The 24,069-nt window shown below is 46.3% G+C and overlaps 1 protein-coding gene across 2 annotated transcripts in view; it reads right to left on the reverse strand.

Moving 5' to 3' along the window:
• Positions 1 to 253: 253 nt before the first annotated feature.
• LOC102561285 (two pore channel protein 2) overlaps positions 254 to 24,069 on the reverse strand; it is a 34,276-nt gene continuing 10,460 nt past the window's right edge. For both annotated transcript variants that reach the window (XM_006258092.4, XM_019480103.2), the window contains 14 exons: positions 21,980 to 22,098; positions 21,602 to 21,703; positions 19,695 to 19,821; positions 18,193 to 18,394; positions 17,766 to 17,910; positions 16,647 to 16,832; positions 15,339 to 15,403; positions 14,665 to 14,752; positions 13,322 to 13,391; positions 12,461 to 12,680; positions 12,129 to 12,219; positions 11,314 to 11,427; positions 2,423 to 2,535; positions 254 to 904 (listed from right to left, as the gene is read on the reverse strand). In XM_006258092.4, coding sequence (XP_006258154.1) covers positions 759 to 904; positions 2,423 to 2,535; positions 11,314 to 11,427; positions 12,129 to 12,219; positions 12,461 to 12,680; positions 13,322 to 13,391; positions 14,665 to 14,752; positions 15,339 to 15,403; positions 16,647 to 16,832; positions 17,766 to 17,910; positions 18,193 to 18,394; positions 19,695 to 19,821; positions 21,602 to 21,703; positions 21,980 to 22,098 — 1,788 coding nt within the window. In that variant the 3' untranslated portion in view covers positions 254 to 758. The remainder of the gene's footprint in view (positions 905 to 2,422; positions 2,536 to 11,313; positions 11,428 to 12,128; positions 12,220 to 12,460; positions 12,681 to 13,321; positions 13,392 to 14,664; positions 14,753 to 15,338; positions 15,404 to 16,646; positions 16,833 to 17,765; positions 17,911 to 18,192; positions 18,395 to 19,694; positions 19,822 to 21,601; positions 21,704 to 21,979; positions 22,099 to 24,069) is intronic.

Consider the following 24,069-nt stretch of genomic DNA (forward strand, 5'->3'; position numbering starts at 1 on the left):
GAGGCCTGTCCACATGTTCTCCTTTCTACTACCCTGCTGGGACTAAAGGAAGATAGTTTTAGTAGCTACAGATTCATACACATGCACTCAGAGCAGTATTTCAAAACTATGAAAAAAAGTGTGTGCGTGTGGGGAAGGGAGGGGGCAGGGTTGGAACTGGCCCACCCCTACCAACCAATTCCAATAGCAAACATTTGATTTTAAAGGGCTACTGAAGTAGGGGCTGAACTAGCAACTTCATATCCAGCCACAGTACCAGAGCCACATTATTTATTTTCGTTATCTCAACATACATTTGTTCACAATTGTGATTAATAATACATATAAAAAGTTACTGTACTAGAAAGTATTCAGGTACAAGTAGTTGCATATTTCTTAGTAAGGCCAGCCTCTTAAACATATGTAAGAGCATAGTATTTGTAGATAGCACAATTTCTTGGTGTGCTGCCTAGAATTTCCACACACACACTCAACTCTCCATGTGCTTTCCCTTTATCAGGCTTCCAGTTCAAAGTTAATGAGAACTTTCATGCCAGGTAAATGTGACTCCATCATCAGGACTCAGGATATTCCAGCATTATGTTGCCACTTGAAACATTTCATCTATCCAGTGTGCAAAAAGAGCACTATCCTGCAGATCTGTAACAAAGCTGGAAGTTCTCTGCACGTCAGAACTGTATCAAACAAAGACAGAGGCCAAATGTTTTAAATGACATCCAAGAATTTGCATTTCTTTTGCTGGTACTGGGGGTTCTCATTTATGCAGCACTATCAAAGGTGGGACTCTTCGGGTAAAAATCAGCAGGGGAGAGGTTCAAGATCTCATCGAATGGAAGGCCTTCATCTTCCGAAGGTATCTCTGCTTCAAACATACGCTGAAGCAATGCATCAACTGTCCTATACCCTAAGAACATAAAGACACATGGGTTTCTTTACTGGCACATATAAATCACCTCCATCCCCTTGATATACATTCAGGGCCCAAATGAGTGAGGTCCTTCTGCAACATGTTCATCAATTTGGGTAATGTCACAGGGGTGTTCATTCCAACTGCCTACGTTCTTACTCCCCAACAAGTGAGGGGTAGGACAGCTCTTCAGGTCAGCTCAAGTTAAGTCCTGCAAGAGCCCATGAATATAAAGAACTGTTTTCCACAGGCTTTACTCCCATGGCATATTTCCTACTTCTTTCTCCCCTCCCCCACTTACTATCAAGCACCCTGAACACACATGGTAAAGATCATTCTGTTTAAATTAAGTGCTTCTGTTCATAAGACTTCTGAAGGAAGTTTTGACAGCTTGGGGAGGAGGGGACAGGAAAGCAGGCAACATATGAAGCCTCAGAACTCAGGATTTCACTCATTTTTGTATCAACAGTGATATTTAAATAGGAAACAGCAAAGCTACAGAGAGAACACCTTAGTGGGAGGAAAGAGATATTACATTAAGTAGTATGGGAGATTCAGAGTTACCAAAGAATCTCAGTCAGGATGAAAATGGAATGGATATGAGAAGAAGAGTTCAACAGAAGAGAGGCTTCCTAACATCTGGAGGAGAAGCTGAACCACCAAGATTGTTCCTTAAATCAAGTAGCTATTGTAGGAGGTGGAGTGTGTGCTGCAAGGCCCAGGAACGAGAGAGACAAAACTGCTACAAGACACATAAAAACAGACACTATTAGAACAGCATTTTTGGTTTTGCCAGCCACAACTTGCATTCTGATTGACCATTGGGCCTGACAGTGCCACAGCGCAACTTGGCCAGTCCAGCTGGCACCACGCTGAGCCCATTGTGCTGAATGGACAAGGAACATTAAAAACAGAAGAGAAATCCCTTGGGCCACCCACCTGCTCTGAAAGAAGTTTTCTGAAGAATCACCAGGTGGTTCCAGCAACAGAGTGCCATGCAACCGTAATCAACTTTCCCACTTGTCTCATTATGACTTAAGGCAGGAAGGGGAGCCATTTTAGATTCAGACTTTACTTGGTGGGACTGGAGGAAATGGGGAGAGGGGGAGGTAGGGGAAACTGAGGCTTTAAGCATTTCATCAGTTTACTGGGAGCAGCAGAGGGAACTTCCACCAAAGCCAATTTACATGGTGAGGACACTGTGCCACATTGCAGTAGTGACAGTTAGCAACAGCATGTCCAACAGCAGACTGTCTTGGCTGATTGGAGGCATGTGGTACCCAGTTAGGGTGGCCATTGAGGTACCTCAAGAACAGAAGACAGTTGCATTTAGTGCAACTGTCCCCACCACCATTAATGTTGCAATTCACAGCAAAATCAGCCAGGACTCTCCATCTACAAGCCAGTGGGCCTTCCCACTACAGCTTAGACTCCACACAAAGACATTTGATCAATAAGCAGAAGTTGCTAGTGGGTTCATGCCCTAGAGAACGGCCCATGGGAGCAACCACTTACTTTTAGAAGCAATTTTAAAGACAAGACCTCTAGATGTCTTTATTCCATTCCCTTCAAGGTTGTTCTCAGTAGTTTCCATGTTGTCTATTAGTTTACCATCCAGTAGCTCTTCCCTTAAAAAAAGAGAGGGGTAGGGGAATAAATTCTCTTTTTCCCCCCAGGAAGCCATTCACCAATCCAGTCCCACACCCTCAGCCTGCTTGCCCACTGGCCTTAATGACACTTGCAACTTAAGAGTCATGGCAGATACTTGCTCATCTGCACTGGCTCCTCCCTATGCAGGAGCTCTGGTCAGTCAGTCCCACCCTGCAGTAGGGAAGCAGGACTCCCACCACTCTAGGAGGAAGGAAAGGGGAAATGCCATTTGGGGCAGGGAGAGCACAAGAGCCATCCTAGGCATAAGAGAGTGTTGATAAGCATGTCACTGACACCCACAGACTTCCTGTTAAAAGAAAAAACTCCAGCCTCAGATAGCAAGCATGCACTGGTCTGCCATTCCCTCTCACAACCCAAAATGTCTGTCACCTAGTCCTGATGCTTTCCTGCTCCCCTTCCCTGACCCTCTAGCCCCAAACTTGCTACCTATCCACATGAGAACAACAATCCATCCCATCTTGTGATACTCTGGAGAACTTCCAACTAAAGGTCATGCTTCTTCCTAGCTTGCCCCCAGTTTGCCCTGTGCTGTGTTCAGCACTCAAGGTCTGATCACCAGCAGCAATCCCATAAGTTTCTGGATTCCTAGCCTTTCTGAACAGAATGAGAGAAAGAGAGAGAGCGAGAGCGTGCGCGAGCGAGCGCGAGCGAGAGCGTGCGCGAGCGAGCGAATGTCAAGCCCAAGAGAGACAAATACTGGATGCCAATTCATAGAAGAGGTCCACTTGAGGACCAGAAATCTTCATCAAGCAGAGTGCCTCTATAAATTAGTCCATCTGCAACCTGCGTCAGTGCCTCTCCTCTGCAGGTGTAGCTACAGCCAGGCAATATCACTGGAAAAGGACAGCTTATATGGCTCATTTAGGTGAGGGTAACATTCAAAATAGGCATAAGACTACTACTTCCTAGGCCTTGTTCTAGACTAGGCTTTAAACGATTCACACCTCACTGCCTCAGAGTCCAGACAAGGCCTCAGGTGCTTCCAACAGAGCAAGGAAATGGTTGTAGCAGAAGAGCAATTTTGGGTACAGAGATCTGGGCTAAAGAAATTAGTCCAATTTTGTGGTAGCTATCCTGTCCCTGGAAATAACTGAGCTTTCCCCCAGATATTGTCTATTGCACTTTTTTGGGTGATTGAGACACTGTTGAATTAAACCTGCTCTCAAAAACCTAACCCTCTTTGACAAAGACAGGTTGTGAAGAGGCAGAGAGATGGAGGAGCTGAGGGGTATAAATTAGAGAGGTTCGTCAGCAAACAAGGAGAAGCAAACAGGACAGTTTGTAAGCAGTCCACTGGGAGCAAGAGAAGGAAGGGGAAAAGGCACCAGATCCTGCTTTGGGAAGGTAAGCGAGCCAAGACTGTGTGTTTGGCTTGCTGAGGTCTGTTTGGTGGGTTTGTGTGCTCAGAGCAGCTGGTTGCCAGTTGATTAATGCCTGGAAAAAAGACCCTAACAAAGGGGCCTAGTCAATCCAGGCCCAGGAGAGATATATAAAAAGAAACAGTTCAAGCAACCAGGGGAACAGTGAACAGGGAGAAGTAAACAGGACAGACTTAAGCATGTCAGACTTAAGCGTGTTGTTTAACTAGAATCCAGAGCAAGGGGGAGTTTGCTTGGAAACTCACATTCTTTTAGTTTAAGCTTCCTCTGAGAGAAGAGAGGTTTGCAGGGACAAGGGAACCCTTTCAGATCAAGAAACAGCAAACAGGCCAGCTACAGAGGAGTTTGCAAGGGAAGGTCTGCTTGGAAAGAAGCAGATTAGGAGACCCAGAGAGATGGCCGATTCTGAAGCATCCTCGGCCAGGAAGACTTCATCAACTTCATGTTGGAGGAAGCCTTTAGGACTGTGAAGGAAGGACTGCCAGAGGCGGTTCTAGAAAAGGAAGAGGGCATAGACTCTCAGGAAGCTGGAAGCTTGCAACCTCCGGCAGCAAAAAGTCATCATTATCCCCCATCTGCAGCGGTTTGCCTGGAGAATAGATATGGAGCGCTAGCAACAGAGGAGGAGGAGCACAATCCTTTGGTGAAAGAGGCCAGGGCAGAAATCCCCAAGGTGTGGAGGACTGAAGCTACTGTCATGAAGAGGAAGCGATGGGTGGTGATGGTTGACTCTTCTGCGGGGGACAGAGGGATTCATCTACCAGCCCGACCTGTTGTCCTGGTATGAAGAAAGAGCATTGGGAACCTGAAAGCCATGGGGAGGCCAGCACTATGGCACAGGTAAGAAACAAGAAGGTAAGAAACAATGGGCCCCTTGGGACTCGGAGCGGGGGGGCAGCAAAGGCACCAGTCGCAGGGCTCAAGTGCCTATATACTAATGCTAGGAGCATGGGGAACAAGCAGGATGAACTAGCGCTCCTGCTTGCACTAAACACCTATGACTTAGTGGAGCTAACAGAAACCTAGTGGGATTCATCCCACGACTGGGCAGTACATATTGAGGGTTATAGATTGTACAGAAAGGACAGGGTGGGGAAGAAAGGGGGAGGGGTTGCGCTCTATGTCAGTGAGCAATATACATCAACCCTCATCAAGATGGAATCCAAGGATGAGGAAGTAGAAGGATTGTGGGTTAGGCTACATGGGGGGCAAGGAGAAAGGGATTTGGTGGTAGGGGTCTGCTACAGACCCCCACATCAAGGGGAAGAAAGAGATTCGGGGCTCCTGAGGCAACTCTCAGAGACCATAAAAGCTAAAGAGGCGGTAGTCTTGGGGGACCTAAACTACCCGGACATCTGCTGGGAGTCACAGACAGCAAAGTCCCACCGCTCACGCAGGTTTCTAACCTGTGTACAGGACCTCCACCTGACACAGGAGGTACATGGTCCCACTAGGGGGAATGCCATACTGGATCTGGTATTGGCAACGGGGGATGACATGGTAGGGGACCTCCAGATCAGTAGCCATCTGGGGGACAGTGATCACCTAATAATAGAATTCACCATAAGACATCAAGTGGGTAAGGTAACTAGTAGGGTGAAAGTGCTAGACTTTAGGAAAGCTGATCTCAATGAACTCAGGCGATTAGTCAAGGACGCACTGCAGAGTAGGAGTTTTGAAGTGATGGGAGCCCAAGAAGGGTGGCTGTGCCTTAAGGAAACGATCCTTCGGGCACAAAGCAAGACGATCCCCGAGTGAGGCAAAAGAGGGAAAGGGGCCAGGAAGCTTCCCTGGCTGACCACAGAAATCCAGGGCAGCCTAAGGGCCAAAAGGGGAGCACATAAAAAGTGGAAACAGGGAGAGATCACCAAAGACGAATATACCTCCTCTGCTCGTGCTTGTAGGGAGGCAGTTAGACGGGCCAAAGCTACCATGGAACTGAGGATGGCAACCCAAGTAAAAGACAACAAGAAATTTTTTTTTAGATATATAGAGAGTAAAAGGAAGACCCAGGGAGGAATAGGACCCCTGCTAAATGGGCAGAAACAATTGGTGATGGACAGGGGGGACAAGGCTGAACTCCTCAACGAGTTCTTTGCCTCAGTGTTCCTAAGCGAGGGGCACAACAAGTCTCTCACTGGGGTTGTAGAGAGGCAGCAGCAAGGCGCCAGACTTCCATGCGTAGACCCTGAGATGGTGCAGAGTCACTTGGAAGAACTGGATGCCTTTAAGTTGGCAGGCCCAGATGAGCTCCATCCGAGGCTGCTGAAGGCACTGGCCGACATCATTGCAGAGCCACTGGCGGGAATATTCGAATGCTCGTGGCTCACGGGCCAAGTCCCAGAGGACTGGAAAAGGGCCAACATGGTCCCCATTTTCAAAAAGGGGAGGAAGGAGGACCCGGGCAACTATAGGCCAGTCAGTCTCACCTCCATCCTTGGCAAAGTCTTTGAAAAAATTATCAAGGCTCACATTTGCAAGAGCCCGGCAGGACAAATTATGCTGAGGGGAAACCAGCACGGGTTCGTGGCGGGCAGATCGTGCCTGACCAATCTAGTCTCTTTTTATGACCAGGTTACGATACGCCTGGACACAGGAGGAGGGGTGGATGTCGTATACTTAGACTTCAGGAAGGCCTTCGATACAGTATCCCACCCCATACTAGTGAACAAGTTAAGAGGCTGTGACTTGGATGACTACACAGTCTGGTGGGTGGTGAATTGGCTAGAGGGTCACACCCAGAGAGTCGTGGTAGATGGGTCGGTTTCGACCTGGAAGGGTGTGGGCAGTGGGGTCCCGCAGGGCTCGGTCCTTGGACCGATACTCTTTAATGTCTTCATCAGTGACTTGGACAGAGTACATTTCACTCCCTCGTCCAAGTCTGCAGATGACACAAAGCTATGGGGAGAAGTGGACACGCCGGAGGGCAGGGAACAGCTGCAGGCAGACCTGGACAGGTTGGACAAGTGGGCAGAAAACAACAGAATGCCGTTCAACAAGGAGAAATGCAAAGTGCTGCACCTAGGGAGGAAAAATGTCCAGCACACCTACAGCCTAGGAAATGACCTGCTGGGTGGCACAGAGGTGGAAAGGGATCTTGGAGTCCTAGTGGACTCCAAAATGAACATGAGTCGACAGTGTGACGAAGCCATCAAAAAAGCCAATGGCACTTTATCGTGCATCAGCAGATGCATGACGAATAGGTCCAAGGAGGTGATACTTCCCCTCTATCGGGCGCTGGTCAGACCGCAGCTGGAGTACTGCGTGCAATTCTGGGCGCCACACTTCAAGAAGGATGCAGATAACCTGGAGAGGGTCCAGAGAAGGGCCACTCGTATGGTTCAGGGCCTGCAGACCAAGCCCTACGAGGAGAGACTAGAGAACCTGGACCTTTTCAGCCTCCGCGAGAGAAGGTTGAGAGGCAACCTTGTGGCTGCCTATAAGTTCATCACGGGGGCACAGAAGGGAATTGGTGAGGATTTATTCACCAAGGCGCCCCCAGGGGTTACAAGAAACAATGGCCACAAGCTAGCAGAGAGCAGATTTAGATTGGACATTAGGAGGAACTTCTTCACAGTTAGAGTGGCCAAGGTCTGGAATGGGCTCCCAAGGGAGGTGATGCTCTCCCCCACCCTGGGGGTCTTCAAGAGGAGGTTAGATGAGTATCTAGCTGGGGTCATCTAGACCCAGCACTCTTTCCTGCTTATGCAGGGGGTCGGACTCGATGATCTATTGAGGTCCCTTCCGACCCTAACATCTATGAATGTCTGCTGCTTGCCTGGAGCCCAGATCTCGGATGTGATGGAGGGATTGCTGATACTCATCTGACCCTCTGACTACAGCCCCATGCTGCTTATCCACATAGGCACCAATGATACCATCAGCAGTAACTCTGAGCAGATCAAGTGCAACTACAGGGCTCCAGGTGCAAAGGTGAAGGGGACAGGGGCTCAGGTGGTATTCTTCTCAATCCTTCTGGTCAAGGGGAAGGGCCTCAGCAAGAGCAGATGCATCCTACAGATTAATTCATGGCTGGGCAGGTGGCATTGCCAGCAGGGATTTGGCTTCTTCAGCCATGGGATGTTGTTCCAAGAAGGATTGCTGGGATGCACCTGATGGAGAGGGAAGAGCATTTTTGCAGACAGGCTCACTAACCTAGTAGGGAGAGCTTTAAACTAAGTTTGCCAGGGAATGAAGAACAAACCCTGTGGTAAGTGGGGAAGTGGAAGACCTGGAGCAAGAGTAAGCAGGAGGGGGCAACAGAGGCAGCCTTATTCTTCCTGAGGAAGTAGGGCAATCAGCTAGTCACCTCAGGTACCAGTACACAAATGTGCGGAGATTGGGAAACAAGGTAGAACTGGAAGTCCTTGCACAGTCATAGCACTATGATGCAATTGGAATAACAGATACTTGGTGGGATAGCTCACATAACTGGAGCACTGTCATGAATGGGTACAAACTGTTCAGGAAGGACAGGCAGGGGGAAGAAGAGGAGGAGGAGTTGCACTTTATGTAAAAGAGCCATATGATTGGTCAGAGCTCCAGTATGAAACTGGAGATAGGCCTGTCAAAATTCTCTGGGTTAGGATCAGAGGAGAGAACAACAAGGGTGATGCCATGGTGAGGATCTGCTAAAGACCACCAGACCAGAAGGATGAGGTAGACAAGACTTTCTTCAAAGCAGGCATTTCCAGATCACAGACTCAGGTTCTCAGGGGAGATTCCAAAAATCTTCCTAACATCTGCTGGGAGGGCAATACAACAGTGCGCAGGCAATCCAGGAAGGTTTTGGAGAGTGCTGGAGACAGCTTCCTGGTGCAAGTCCTGGAATGGCCAACTAGGGGCCATGCTCTTCTTGACTTATTGCTCACAAACAGGGAAGAATTGGTGGGAGATGCAGAAGTGGATGGCAAGTTGGGCAGCAGTGACCATAAGGTGACCGAGTTCAGGATCCTAACAAAAGGAAGATAGGAGAGCAGAGTAAGGACCCAGGACTTCAGAAAGGCAGACTTTGACTTGCTCAAAGAACTGATGGGCAGGATCCCTTAGGAGGCCAGTCTGAGGAAGAAAGGAGTCCAGGAGAGCTGATTGTATTTTAAAAGAAACCTTACTGAGATGACAGGAATAAACCATCTCAGTGTGCAGGAAGAATAGCAAATATGGCAGGAGAACAGCTTGGCTTAGCAGGGAACTCTGTGAGCTTAAACACAAAAAGGAAATTTACAAGAAGTTGAAGCTTGGACAAGTGACTAGGGAAGAGGATAAGAATATTGCTCAGGTATGCAGGGATGAAATCATGAAGGCCAAAGTGCAACTGGAGTTGCAGCTAGCAAGGGATGTGAAGGATAACAAGAAGGGTTTCTACAAATGTTAGCAACAAGAGGAAGATCAGGGAGAGTGTCGGTCCCTTACTGAATGGAGGAGGCAACCTAGTGACAGATGATGCGGAAAAGGCTTAAGTACTTAATGCCTGTTTTACCTCGGTCTTCACAGGCAAGATCAGTTCCCAGACTGCACTAGACAGCACAGTTTGGGAAGAAGGTGAGCAACCCTCAGTGGTGAAAGAACAGGTTCGGGACTATTTAGAAAAGCTTGATGTGTACAGGTCCATGGGACCGGATGCGATGCACCTGAGGGTACTGAGGGAATTGGCTGTTGTGGTTGCAGAGCCATTGGTTATTATCTCTGAAAACTCTTACTGATTGGGGGAGGCCCTGGACAATTGGAAAAAACGGCAAATATAGTGCCCATCTTTAAGAAAGGGAATAAGGAGGATCTAGAGAACTACATACTAGTCAGCCTCACTTCACTCCCTGGAAAGATCGAGCAGGTTCTCAAGGAATCCATTTCGAAGCACTTGGAGGAAAAGAATAATCAGGAACAGTTGGCATGGATTTTCCAAGGGCAAGTCATGCCTGACTAACCCCACTGCCTTCTATGATATGACTGGCTCTGTAGATGCAGGGAAAGCAGCAAGTGTGATGCACCTTGACTTTAGCAAGGCTTCTGATGTGGACTCCCACAGCATTCTTGCAAGCAAGCTAAGGAAGTATGGGTTGGATGAATAGACTGGAAGGTGGACAAAGCTGACTAGATAGTCAGGTTCAATGGGCAGTGATCAATGACTCAAGGTCTAGTTAGCAGCTGGTATCAAGGGGAGTGTCCCAGGGGTCAGTCCTGAGGCTGGTTGTATTCAGTATCTTCATTAATGATCTGGAAAATGGGATGGATTGTACCCTATGCAAGTTTGTGGATGACACCAAGCTGGGGGGAGTAGTAGATATGCTGGAGGGTAGGGCTAGGATTCAGAGAGACCTAGACAAATTGGATGATTGGGCCAAAAGAAATATCATGAGGTTCAACAAGGACGTGCGCAAAGTCTGGCACTTGGGCTGAAATAAATTCCATTCGCTGCTATAGGCTTGGGACCAACTTTCACAGAGCTGCTGCTTAGCCAGAAGACCTGGGGGTTACACTGGACAAAAAGAGTCAGCGTGCCTTGTTGCCAGGAACAGCAGCATACTGGGCTGCATTAGTAGGAACACTGCCAGGAGATCAAGGGAAGTGATTATTCCCTTCTATTCAGCACTGGTAAGGCCACATCTGGAGTACTCTGTCCAGTTCTGGGCCCCCACTATAGAAAAATATGTGGGCAAGCGGTAGAGAGTCCAGTGGAAGGCAACAAAAATGGTTTGGGGGCTGCAGGCACATGATTTTCAAGGACAGCCTGAGGCAGCTGGGCTTCTTTAGTCCAGAGAAGACTGAGGGGGCATTCGATTGCAGCCTTTAAGCTATCAGAAAGGTGATTCCGGAGAGAATGGAGCTAGACTGTTCTCAATGGTGGATCAATAGTTTCAAGTTACAGCAAGGGAAGTTTAGGTTGGTTATTAGGAAAGTCACTCTCGCTAAGAGGATGGCGAATCACTGGAATGCGTTACCTAGAGAGGTAGCAGAATCTCCATCTTTGCAGGTTTTTAAGGCCCAGCTTGACAAAGCCCTGTCTGGAATGATCTAGTAGGGGATGGTCCTGCTTTGAGCAGGGGACTGGACTAGATGACCTCCTGAGGTCACTTCCAACCCTAGGTTTCTATGATTCTTATAGAAGTACCTTACAAAAAGAAACAGAGTTGCTCCCCAAAACGAGAGATGCAATTTGAAAACAAAAACAAAAAAAAACACCCCCTGCCCCGCCACCAGTGGTTGCAGGAGTTCCGGGAATCCTGGCTCAGATGCTTGAACAACTGCATTTCTGAGTTAGGCACCATAGAAACAACAGCATCCTTATATTTCCCACCACAAGCCGTACACGTCGAGACATATACTAATAAAAACTAGTTTCAGTCCTAGATGACTTACTCTTGGACTCCTACGCCCAGCTCATGAATTTTCTTCTCAATGGCTGTTTCTACTTCACTCTTTTCAAGTGAATACTCAACGAAGAAAGCTTCAAGAATAAATGCTATGAAGATGCTGAGGGAAACAATGAGCAGAAAGACATAAGCAGCATATTGTGTCCCTGTGTTTCCGCCATGCCCATCATCACAACAGTGATTAGTGTATGCCATGGGGTACTGAAGGATTTCTTGCCCATAAGCACAATCAGTAGAAGGCTCAGTCAGCTGGTGGCTGGCTTCCTTGCACATGCCTGGGACCAACAGACGTTGCACTGTGCTAGTACCACAGAGAGAGATAGAGGAACTGGCCAAGTCCCTTTCCAGAGCCCTGCTATAACTCATGGAGCAACATTTTTCTTCTTCCAGCTCCCATCCCCAGTGCAGCACATTATTTAGTTTTTTGCCTGACCCCCAAAGTGATATGCTCATTTATAGCCAGAGTCCTGCCTGCCTCTAGAGCATCCAAGCCATCTGCAAGATGATGACGACAACAACTGCTGCTTCCTGTCTAGTCTTGCCCAAGGAAGAGACTGGTCATTCCCACCCCTAAACCCTCTGCTAGCTCAATACCACTCTACCTATCAGTCAATAGGGGGTATTTGTAGGGTAGACCACCACAGCCTACACTTTCAGGGCTCAACTATATCCTCTTTACAGCACAGCAGGGCTCCAGGGACTGACTGGACTTTAATCATGGCTTTGTCAGTTGTGCAGAAGCCTCCATCTCAAACTCTCCCTTTCCCCCTCCAAGCAGATGAGCACTCTGCAAAAACATACTTAACAATCATAATAACCACCACAATGTGGAAGGCGATGAAGTACAGCTTTGCAGCCTGATGAGTTACACGTGCAAATCCACTGGCAAGAAGTATAAATAAAAGTTAAGGACTAAAACCAAGAGGAAACATATCTAGGGAACAAAAGGCACCCTGCTTGAGCAGTCAAGGCAGCCAGACTCATTATACCTTGTGACAAGTGAGCTCTCTTTAGGACACCAAGATCTTTCTGCATTCTGACTACACTGAAGTCAAGTGTGTACAGCAGGAAGCCTTTCCACTGACTTCACTGGGCTGTACTTACAAACTCTGTTTTGAGTATTGAAAGGATATCATGCCACTGATTAACAACCGTTAGCTCCATCAGAACAATGAATGAAGATGCAATATCATTGAAGTTGTTCTTGCAGTATTTCGCTCTAGCAAACGTAGAATCTTTTAAGGCCAAGTTTCCACATTCTAAGGCATGAGGGTCAGTGGATCCTGCTGCAAAGAATTGGATTTTCCCTTGGAACACTTCCATACCAATGATAGCAAACATGTAGTATACCACCTGTGAGAGGAGGAAGAGTTACTGGCTTTCTCTGCAGAGAAAGATGTGGAAATTTTGCCATGCACAGTAATAAAGGGTCTACAATTCTATCATGACCACTGCAAGCTAAACATTCCTTCCATGCGTGTCCCAGCTTTGTGTTTAAATACTGAAACACTCGACCCAGCCATAGTTTTTCCTCCAACAGCATTAGTGTTTGGACTAAGGCTAGCACCAATAGAGACCCAGTCCATAGAGAAGCGAAATCTATGCAAAAAACAAGACTAGAGTTGAACATGCAAGGAAGAGACTTTCCAATAAAATCTTAAGGGACCAGGATATTTTTCATTCTTACCAATAGTGTACCTTTTTTAGAGACATTCTTGGGAGGTGAAGGAGGGGTTTCTACTTGGCCAGACTGAAGTTCTAGATTCCATACTGTTCCTACACACTTGCCATCACTCCTAGATCCCACACTGATCTCTACTTCTGGTGGTTAGGCAGAATCTCATCCTGTCTGATATTATTTACACCTAAACTAACTCTGAAGACTTGAGTATATGTACACTGTTGTGATTCTGCCCTTCCTTTAAACAAGGGCATGCTGCTACTGGATGTGCCAACCCTTTACACTTTAGAGGTACAACAACGAGAAGACTCACCAAAGCCAGCCCGCCAAATGTCAGCATTGTAGGCACAATGTTTATTAGCGTGTTCATGATAACCCGGAACCTAGAGCACAAGGATTCATGAGAACATAGGAAGACTGCACTGCATGAAGATGTTTACTTAGGAAACTATTCCAAGAACCAGCCCCTCTGAACAGAAAGGCAGCATTTTGTTTTGCAGGTGGTTGAGTACATTCTTGGCTAGGTTGCTTCTGTTAGTTCCAGTTTTCTGTCCTCCTCCACTACTGAGGCAGGGCAAAAGCAAGCAGGTTTTGGGGGTAGTTATGCTGAAGTCTGTTTAGCAGCAACCCCCTGAGGACACCTAGAACATGAGAGTGCCCTTATTGTGCAGGTACTGCATAGTGTCAGAGTGTCACTCTTATTCCTGTTGGGACAGGAAGCTCCATGCCTCAGAACGATTTTTTTAAAAACAGTGGCTCTCAACCTTTTTTGTACCAGGACCTATTTGTAAATATTGATGGCCAGTCCCAACCCAGTGCTCCTCAATCCTGACTTGCTGCCTCCTGCCCCCAGCTTCTTACAGGCTATGTGGGGCAGGGAGGGGTGTGTGCGACATGGAGATCCCCAAGCAGCCCCTTGCAGGCTGGAAGTCTGACAGCCTGTGAGGGGAAGCCAGAGTTTCCTACATTTTTCTCCTTTAGAGGAGAATCCATTTTTCCAGTTTGTCAATCCATTTTTAAAATGTTGTTCACAACCCCTTCGTATATTCTTGCAACACTTCTGGGTCACAACCAAACGCCGTTTTAAAAAGGAACAGATTGGTGATGAGACTGAAATACCAAGATCAGTTTAGCTGGCATAGCCTCGCCTTTGCGAGCACCAGCTTTACTCCAACATGAACTAGACTGATAGGGATGGCTGCTCAGACCAACGACTGGGTCTACACTTATGTTCCACCTCTAAAACAGGCAGCAGCATGCAAAATTTAGGCTGGAGATTAGGAGGGACTTTCTGACTATGAGGGTTGTCAAGCATTGGAACAGGTTACTTTAGAGAAGCTGTAGCATCTCCATCCCTGGAACCTTTTGAAAGCAGTTGAACAGACACTTGCCTGGGATAGGTTAGTCACAAATGATCCTGAATTGAGCAGGGTGTTAGACTAGATGACCTCATGTGGTCCCTTCCAGCCCTAGTTTCCTCCAAGCCTAAATGTGACTTAGGTAAACCACACTACAGGTTTCACAAGGCCTAAAAACACACTCAGCTAGCCACAAATTGGTCAAAGCTGATAGCCAGCAAGCTCAGAATCACTGCCAGGCCACCCTCCAGAACAGCTCACTCTTAGGAAAAGGCTGCAAGCCCTATTGCTTTTGTACCTTTGAATGCTGTCAACAATCCTTATGAGCCTGAGGACTCGCAGTATGAAGACAATGTCCAACACCTGCTGACCATTGTATTTACTTGCTGAGTAAGAAAATAATCAGCTTTTAATATACTCTTAATTGGTAATGCTTCTTTGTCTGCTTAAGATAGGAATGTAAAAACTCGCATTTGGAGCTGTGTCAGGTGGCTAATAACATTGTTCAGACCTTCCTACTCTGAACAACCCAGCATCACAAGGAAGTTTGCTCATTTCTAGCACTGCCCCCACCCCCCAACCACAGAACCTCCATTAGAAACATGTATATACTTATGGGTCTGGGGGTGTAATATTACAAATAAGGTAAAACTGAAGGTTCTCTCCCCAGTGGTCCACGCAACATAAGAGGTAGGATTTACATTAAATGGATACCTTTCATTGTTGATGCGTAGCTAGCTTATTTGTTATAGTACTTTTGGTCTAAAAATATGAACTCCTTCATTATTTACTGTACTTAACCCCCCCACCCCCCAACTTTCTTCACACATCGCAAACCCATAACAAATCCTGTTACCAAAATAGGTATTATGTGCTTACAGCCATGTTGAAAGCCTCTGAATTTCAGACATCTGCCAACTAGATATAACCTACTCAAATCAGACATAAATAGGAAAGCAATGCTGAGCTTACTTGATTTGAATGCAGCATTGAGTATTGTAGCTACCAGGGCAGCAATGATGATTAAGGTGTCAAACCTAGTGCAGAGAAAAGGATGATTCTATTAAAAACTGTCATCTCAGTCCTTTTGCTACCATACACAGTAGGCTAGTGACATACACAGCACTTGGAATCCTGAAAAATGTTTAGACATGGGCTTATAAATGCTCATGTGCACTTGAATGTGGAGCTGGACCAAAAATGCAAGCATGGATTTTGCCAGACTAGATCCATGAAACTTTTGCAAGAGGATTCCAAATGAAAACTTGTTGTTTTCTGTTGCACACTACCTTTCAGATGTGTTAAGTGCTCTTAAGAACAGGACCAGCTGCACATTAGGGTGGGAAAACAAACTAAATGCCCTCTGAGCATCTCAGAGTTCTTTCAGCAAGAATTCTCTCTAGCTCATCTTGAGAAGCTCGTTTTGCAGACATGTCAAACTACTATACAGGGCCAAGGAGAGTGGGAAGTGGTCCTGCAACATCCCAGGAGGCACTGCTCCCAGCCTTCCCCACTTGGATACTCTATCCTGTCCCAGTGTGACAGTGCAGAGAGCCAGCAGCCAGAGAAACCCTAAAAGGTAAGGATCCCCACCCCCTGGCACACACACAGTCCTCTCCCCTCTGTTTCTGTTCTGGACTCCTTCCTTCCCCCTTTGCTTATGTGCTTTGTTGGCATTATCTTGGGGGAGCAGTCAGGGAAGGGGAATCCACCCATCTACCAGTGCTGTCTGGGCAGAGCTCAACCCAGAGAGTGGCGCAGCAGGTGGGCATATTCCCCTTCCTTGCCTGCTCCTCTGAGACAGTGCCAGCAAGCACAGGTGAGCAGGGTGCAGGTGGGATGGGAGAAAGACAAAAGGGGGAGGCAACAAGTGAAGCAGAGACTTGATCCAGGCTGGCAGGGGATGATGCAAACTCAGTCCAGGCTGGTACAGACCTAAGCTTGGACTGTATCCTGTCCTAGAGAGCAAGCAAACGGCAGGCATGGAGCAGACTTGGCAGCTCTTAGCCACATACCTGCTCCCCAGCCCTCTAGGGGCAGGTCAGAGCAGTGCATGTTAGATAGGGTATTTAAAAAAAAAAAAAAACCCTGTAGCCTGCATCTGCTCACAGCATGTGCTCTCTTTATAGAACACAACCTAGTATTCCTTAGGTTAGCATATGCTAACTGTAACATGTAACTGCATGTTTTCAAACAACAAAAAAACCCGAGTCATTTCCATTGCACTCTACATTCCTAATGCAGCTAAGAAAGCCACGCACAACTAAGAACCCTACTTACCAGTTCCAAAACTGGTTCTTTGCAAAGAATGTCCTGGGTTCATAAGTATACAGCTTCAAGAGTATCTCAATGATATACAGAGAAAGGAAAGCCCACTCTGCATATGAAATCAGTGGGTTTTCCTCATCCAGGGCAATGAATATAGCATTTATTAGAATGATCACATCGTAAATCCAAACAAATCTCCTGCAAGGAAAAAAAAAAAAAAAAAAAAAAAAAAAACCAAAAAAAACCAAAAAAAGCCACTTTTATATGCAATGACAGAAAAAGTCATTGTTCAAAGAACACTTTTCTCCCCCACCGACAACCGCCCCCCACCCACTTACTCATCAAGGCAGCTTTGCCAACCAGCCATTTTTTCCAATTTCAGTATTTTCTACAATTGTGTATTTAGGAGAGTTCTTATGACCGTCTTACACTTGAAATCTACTGAAAATATGTGCTCAAGTCACAGTGAACAACAGTGTATTTTCCTACCATCAGAAATGAGCACTTTTCAGACACTAGTAATAATTCAGCTGACAGCAAATCAAAGCCAGCTGGCAGTACTGATAAGAAGGTGAATGTAGAAAGTAGAAAAGAAGAAAGAAACCAGACAAGTGAAATGGTGGGCTATAAAGAATACCAAGCCCTAAATTAGCTCTTAGCACCAGTTGAATAAGTCAGTGAAATGGAGAAAACTGCCTATTGCTATAGACATTACTGAGTTACTATAAGTTTCACATAGCATTTAAGTCCAAGGATGGAAAGGAACAGCCAGGTTTTTGTGGGTCTCAATATTCATTTTATCTGAAAACTCTTGTACCAGCCACCTCTAACCAACATCTGCTCAGTTGTCCCCCAAGCAGTGAAAGAACTGAATTGTGCTTGTTGGGAAATTTCTGGTGGGCTCAGCACTGTGCAGTCTCTTCTACTCATGTTAGAGGTAACACTCCCAGCAACTTGAGCAGGAGCTAAATCTAGGCCAAGACTTTTGAAAAAGCATATGCAGTACATTCAATTGTGCAGTGTTGGACTATTCCAGTCTGTTGCCAAAAGGAACACTTGCCTGGAAAGAATTACTGGTTGGCAACATATTAAGTATTAGAGGCTGCCTGTTGAGAGAGCAGAGACACCTACTTGTGTCTAACCATGCTGCGCAGAAATCTGCTTGATGCAGAGTTATAGACATGGGGCAGCCAACGTTCCAGGGGATGGCTTCGGATTTTCATTGTGATCACCTGGATGTTCAGAAGGTCTGCCAGACGCACAAATGACTTTTTGTCTGCAACAGTCAAGGATGCTACATGTTACCATTTAGAATGCAAGCCCCTTAGGAGTTCACATTAGCAGAAATTTGCATAAGAAGCCTGGATAACAGCAGATCCAGTTTTGCAAGGGCAAGGGACCAGCCAAGTAGATGCTTAGGATTCAATTTCCCTAGTAGTATTTCAAAAACAAATATAGCAATGCTATTGTTTAAGCAAGAAGAGCTACCCTGCCCCCTCACCCCCAAAACCTTCTACACACCAAGTGTGATTTCAGTTTTCAGTTTGTTCCTACTCACCCACATAACCTTTCTGCTCATCATCTGAGATTCTCAGCAAGAGCTCTCGATGGGAAGTGCTGATCTCTGGGGCCACTAGCTTGACTACCTGCTTCCACTGGGATTCTTTAACAACAAATTCTGAGCCCTCCTTGACCTTTAGGATGTTGAAGGCTTCTACCATCTTGTGACGCTTCATGTAGGCAAGTTTACGAATCTCATTCTGGAGAGGACAAAGGAATTAAAGAGGTCTCACTTCTTAATTCCCCTCTATCCCACACTTTCGTCCATCTTAAAGTTCATATCTACAATTCTTTGCCATGGAATCTAGAACAGAACCTAGGGGGAAGTGCACTAAAAAAAAAATAAAATAAAATAAAATAAAATAAAATAAATGGTCAAGAAGGTTGCCATGCAACCAGAGGAGGACTTGTCTGATGTGACCCACCTGATCTGCTGCAACTGCAGATAGAAGGTCACCAGGAGCCTCCTGCCTTACTCTACACTAATGAATTGCACCTGTCCCCAATTTCTGCTCAGTCCATCCAGGCAGGATGCACTGGCAGCAATTCTGTCCTATAGATCAGATCTTGCAAGACTGAAAAAAACAAAAGTGGCTTACCCTGGGCCTTGGATCACAATGCATGATAAAGACAAGGCACACTGATGCATAAAGAACAGTATGGAGGGATGAGTTGCATGGTTTTACCACACACTAGGAGGGCTCTCATACTAGAATAGTAAAGAGCAGGAATCAATTTAAATATCATAAATGGTAACAACTTCCTCAATTTCAGTGGCACAGAACAGAGTTAGCCATCCCCAAGAAGCTGAACCCTATGATCAGAAAAGGCAACCACAGCTTTCATGATGAACCTTGTGTCCTGCTTCCATTGGGAGGCTGTCTCCAAAGGGCTCCAAACAGGGTCAGCTTTATGTAATAGCACTTCCAGTTTAAGCCTGCACTATCTGGTGTCACGTGGACACTTAGAATTGTAGAAAGTTAGGGTTGAAGGCACCTCAGGAGGTCACGTAGTCCAACCCCCTGTTCAAAGCAGGGCCATCCCCAATGAGGTCATCCCAGCTAAGGCTTTGTTTAGTCGGATCTTAAAAACCTCCAAGGATGGAGACGCCGCAACCTCTCTGTGTAACTTGTTCTAGTGTTTACTACCCTCCTAGTAAGAAAGTTTTTCCTAATGTCTAACCTAAACTTTGCTTGCTGCAACTTGAGACCACTGTTCCTTGTTCTTTCATTTGCTACCATTAAGAGCAGTCTAGCTCCATCTTCAGGTAATTGAAGGCTACAATTAAATCCCCTCTCAGTCTTCTCTTCTCCAGATTAAGTAAGCCTAGTTCCCTCAGCATCTCCTCATAAGACATGTGCCTCAGTCCCCATACCATTTTGAAGCAGAGAACCATTAAAAATGTGAAGAGGTCAATAAAATCCAATGTGTTTCAATCCTACATGGACAAGCTGTAGCTTGCTATTTCTGGATCAGGAGATGTGCTTCCCTAGCCTTTACCTTTAAGTGTTTTCTGTAATTGTTGTACACAACAGCCAGGAAGACAGACATGAAGATGTAGGTGTTGATTATAACATAGGTGATGAAAAACAGGGAGTACCACCAACTGAAGTCAAATGCTGGCATCCTAGAGAAAGGGGGAGTGTCTTTAATCACTTTTGCAGCAGACAACAAGCACATAGATAAATTCACAGTCATCATCTTAACTGCTGTAATCCTGTTTCAAACAGGCTTTGAGAAGTCTCATTCCCCTCTAGACAGCTATGAAAGCAGACAAATGAAACAATTATAAAGATAAGATACGCACACTCAGAAAGAAAAGCCACAGTCTGTTTGTTCTGTAGCCAGTCTGTAGCACTGATAGGCAACCTTTGCTAGCCACGGACCAGAACGACCCATCTCAAGTCAGAAGCAGGCCAGTACTTCTCCCCACAGCAGCATGGGGAGAAGCACCCAGGTCAAAGCCCTCACTTAAAGCTGCCCCACATTTGTGATCTGGATCCAATGGTTCTGTAGGCCAGATATGGCCTGTGGGCAATAGGTTGCCAACCGCTGGTTTATAGTGGTCCGAAACTACACAGCCCTATGCTCCACGGCAAGGTTTTCAAAATTCCTCACCTATCTGCTCTACACACACAGACCCTTCTCACTGAAGCTAGCAGCATCTGGAGCTGAGCTGAAATTGCTCAGTATAGTCAGAGTTCAAACTAGTAGAAATGTGATTAAGTGCACAGTTGGCAAAAGGGACAAATTTATCTTTGTGGCAGATCCAAAAGAGTCACCTGAATGACTATCAGCCTGGCTCCAGGGACAAACGTCTACTTTTTGTGTAAAACAGTTTGGTATCGTATTGATAAGAATGTGTTAATTGGAGTCTATTGAGTCCCATTCATAGAATATTAATATCAACTCAAAAGGGATCAAAATAATGGCTTTAACTGGAAGTGTAACATGAGTGCATTTAAATTCTGTCAAACAGTTTAATGCAGCCTTTGGCTGGGACTACAGAAATACTACTGATAGGTCAGTTTTACCATCCAAGTCATTCCTTATTTGAAGCTTAGTTTAAGCCCTCACTTGTTGCTGGATTAGCTGGCAAGTAGGATTTTCAGGGGCATACCCAGCTGCCCTGACTTTCTAGTCATAATTTTCTTTTAGTTGTTTACTACAATGTGTGCCTGAACCATTTGATATATGCAGCTCTGGCATACAAATAAGTTCAAAAGTTGACATCAGGTCACTCAGCTGAGTGAATCACAGTGCAACTGAAAACCCTATCAGGATACAAAAGAGGCAGCATTGTGTGGGCAAGAAAGTATTCCAGTGGCATTTCCTGAGGTGTGGTGGTTTAAACTCACCAATTTAAAATGTTGCATTAGGAGATCTTTCCACAGGATGGAACTGTACCTACAAAGCACAAGACTGAACACAGTTTTAAAGCGTGCCAGCATCAGTCTGTAACATCATTGCATGAGAAGCCTCAGAGAGAATGATCTTGGAGTCAAATTGCTCTTAATGTGCCACTGCCTCCTCCCTTCACTAAAAATGAAGATAAGTTAGGCAGCCCAGCACACACTAGTATTTTACCATGTATACTATATGAATAGAGATGTACTGGTTTCCTAGCTTTTACAATCTCTAAGTTAAAGAAGCCTAAGGAAAGGCAGGGGAAAGGGGTAGAGGGAAATGACCAATATGCTGCTTTAAGGTAATCTTTCCATCAACTGCAGAAAGGCTTTGGATCCTACACTAGGCTGCTCATACTGTTTTAAGCCCAGGGTGGTGTCTTTTATTTATTTATTTATTTATTTTTTACTGCCACTATGTGTCAGTGCAGTGGGATATTCTAGTTCTGGCCTCAGGAGTGCTGTGAAGACCGGGTCACTGCTAGAGTGCAGGGTACGTACATGACATCAGGGCTGTTAGCTGTGGTTACCAGCACATACAGGTCAAATACAATTTCTAGGTAGTTTGTGAAATATGGGGATCCTTCCACCGTCTGGAGATTCCTAAAGAGAAAGAAGCAGCAGGAAGTTATGTATTGACAGCAGGTGACTGATACACAGGCTGTGCAAAGGCTGGTGGGGCTGCTGTTCATTTCAGACTAAAGGCACCTGGCTATGATATTTTTAAGAGCATCAAGCCCCCACTGACTTGAGGAACAAGCAGTCTGGCAGTAGCTAGGCACTGTTCCCCATTCTCACACATTTGAGCTGCTGGATTTGGAGCTGCCCTGTTTCAAACCCACAACCCGCACTGAACTGCAACAAGGAGAGTACTCTCACCTGTCACCAAATAACTTCAAAGCCATGAGAGAAAACATGAGGACACTGAACATGAAGAGCAGGAAGACATATGTGATCTCCGGCAGCGTGTTCCGGATGCTGCGAAATGCTCTCCGCATCTGTCAAGACATAAGCCACAAGAAGCATAACAAGAGGCAAGTAAGCAGGGCATGAACCCTGGGCACTGTCTTACATGGCACATCAGAATGGTGGCAGGGTACAGGGTAGCAGTAGAAACAGACTGTGCTGTGGCAGCAGTAGCCAGGGACTTCTAAGTCCCCGGGGCAGGCAAGACCCCTCTCCCTACCCGACACCACCAGTAAGGTTTTGCTCAGGATGCAGACCTTGCTAGTTATGCCTCTGCAAGCCACCTTGAGGAACAAAGCAACACAAGTTTCTCCTTCCCTTTCAGGCCTCCATGCCAGGGTCAGCCACCCCATAGTGACAGACAGGCAGCACAGAACCCAGGAGCTACCACTGCTGGTCCATGCTGACAGAACTTGACAAGTAATGCTCAGTCAGTTTGGCTTCACATCATCCTGCCCCAGCTGAACAAGGGCAAGCTTGGTTATCAGCCTGACATTTTACCCTGAAAAGGTACCACCTTGCTACTAGATTCTCTGTACTGTAATTTTCTTGGTTGCCTCCTACACTGAGTTTTTTTGTGCCCTTGATGATTTCTACAACTATATTGACCCTAGTCTGAAGACAGCCTGAGATAACTCCAAGAAGAACACATCATCTCATTCATTTCAGCAGGTTGATTACCCAGAGACAGGAATTTAGAATCAACAGCAAAAGAAACAGCGAACAAATCAAAGCATGCTAGAAAGGAAAGGCAGTCATGCTACGAAGACTTGCACAGTCTGTTGTGAGGGTGTCAGGGTTTCTCTATAGCCAGAAAGATGCAAGGTCAGACACAAGTTTCAGATTGTGAACTTCAGCAGCACAGAAGCCTGTGCTTATTCTTATAGTTTAAAAAGCATTCTTGCTCCCCCCTCCTCCTGTTTTCTCTCTTTATCCAGAAGCCAGTACTTGGGCAGAATGGAGTCCAAGCATCCCGAGTACGCTTTATCAGTGTGGAGTATTTAGCAAGCCTCCCTCACTCAGCCCCCTCCCCCAACTCATAGCAAGTGTTGTTCACCAAACACTGAATGGTAGCATTTGAATCATCGTGACCTACTTAAAAACTCATTTGTTGCAGTCAATCCAGAACAGGCTGACCCAGATCATGGATTCCAGTCAGCCCAAGACGAATGGGATGAAAGATTACAGGGCTAAGCAAGCCACTCCTACAAATTGTCCACAGGGAAACAAGGGGCCACACACAGAGGATTCCAATCTTGTTGCTTGCCACCGGGTATCTTGGAGCATGGAAAAGGCTCCAGGTCAAGAACACAAGCAGAAGAAAGGGACTGCCAGTCCAACACTTCGAAGGGGACCGTGGACTGGGCTGCAGTGATACCCATTCAAGTTCCAAAGCCCCATCACACCACAGCAGGTAATCACAGATGCTCTGTGGCCAAAGCAGCAGCTAACAGGTCAACAAGCCACCTGCTCTGCTTTGTGAGGAGATGCATCTTCTTGACACACCTGCTCTCCCCCATTCTGTCAGAGGTCACCCCCAGTACATCATCTTGGCAACTGCCTCCACAGCTAAGTACTCCTTACTTTGCAACTTGGGAGTTGCAGTCAGGGTTAAGTCCTGGCAGGCATGGCCTGAATACCTCCCACTGATAAAACCCACCAAGGGAATGCCTGGATTCTATTCCCCCCCCCCCCCCCCGTTCTACATATACACAGACTGATCACAGGGAATTTGAGAAAAGGCAAGACTGAGATGATAAACAGCTGCTCCAGAAGCTTCAACGGAGCTGAAAACCACTGGAGCCAGTTTTCTCCTCACAGCAAAGGAAGCCAATGAATTCACACACAGACAGGGTCGCCTTGGGCAGCAGATGCAATGATTCAGCCTTCTGCTTACAGAAATAAGAGGCCAAAGTCCCGGTTGTGTCTGAGGAGAGTACAATTACGGATTGAGCTGTGCTCATCTTCCTTGAAGGAGTCTAGGATAGCTTGGCAAGCAAGTG

This window comes from Alligator mississippiensis, chromosome 1 (assembly GCF_030867095.1).
Source record: "Alligator mississippiensis isolate rAllMis1 chromosome 1, rAllMis1, whole genome shotgun sequence".
In the NCBI taxonomy this organism is placed as follows: domain Eukaryota; kingdom Metazoa; phylum Chordata; order Crocodylia; family Alligatoridae; genus Alligator; species Alligator mississippiensis.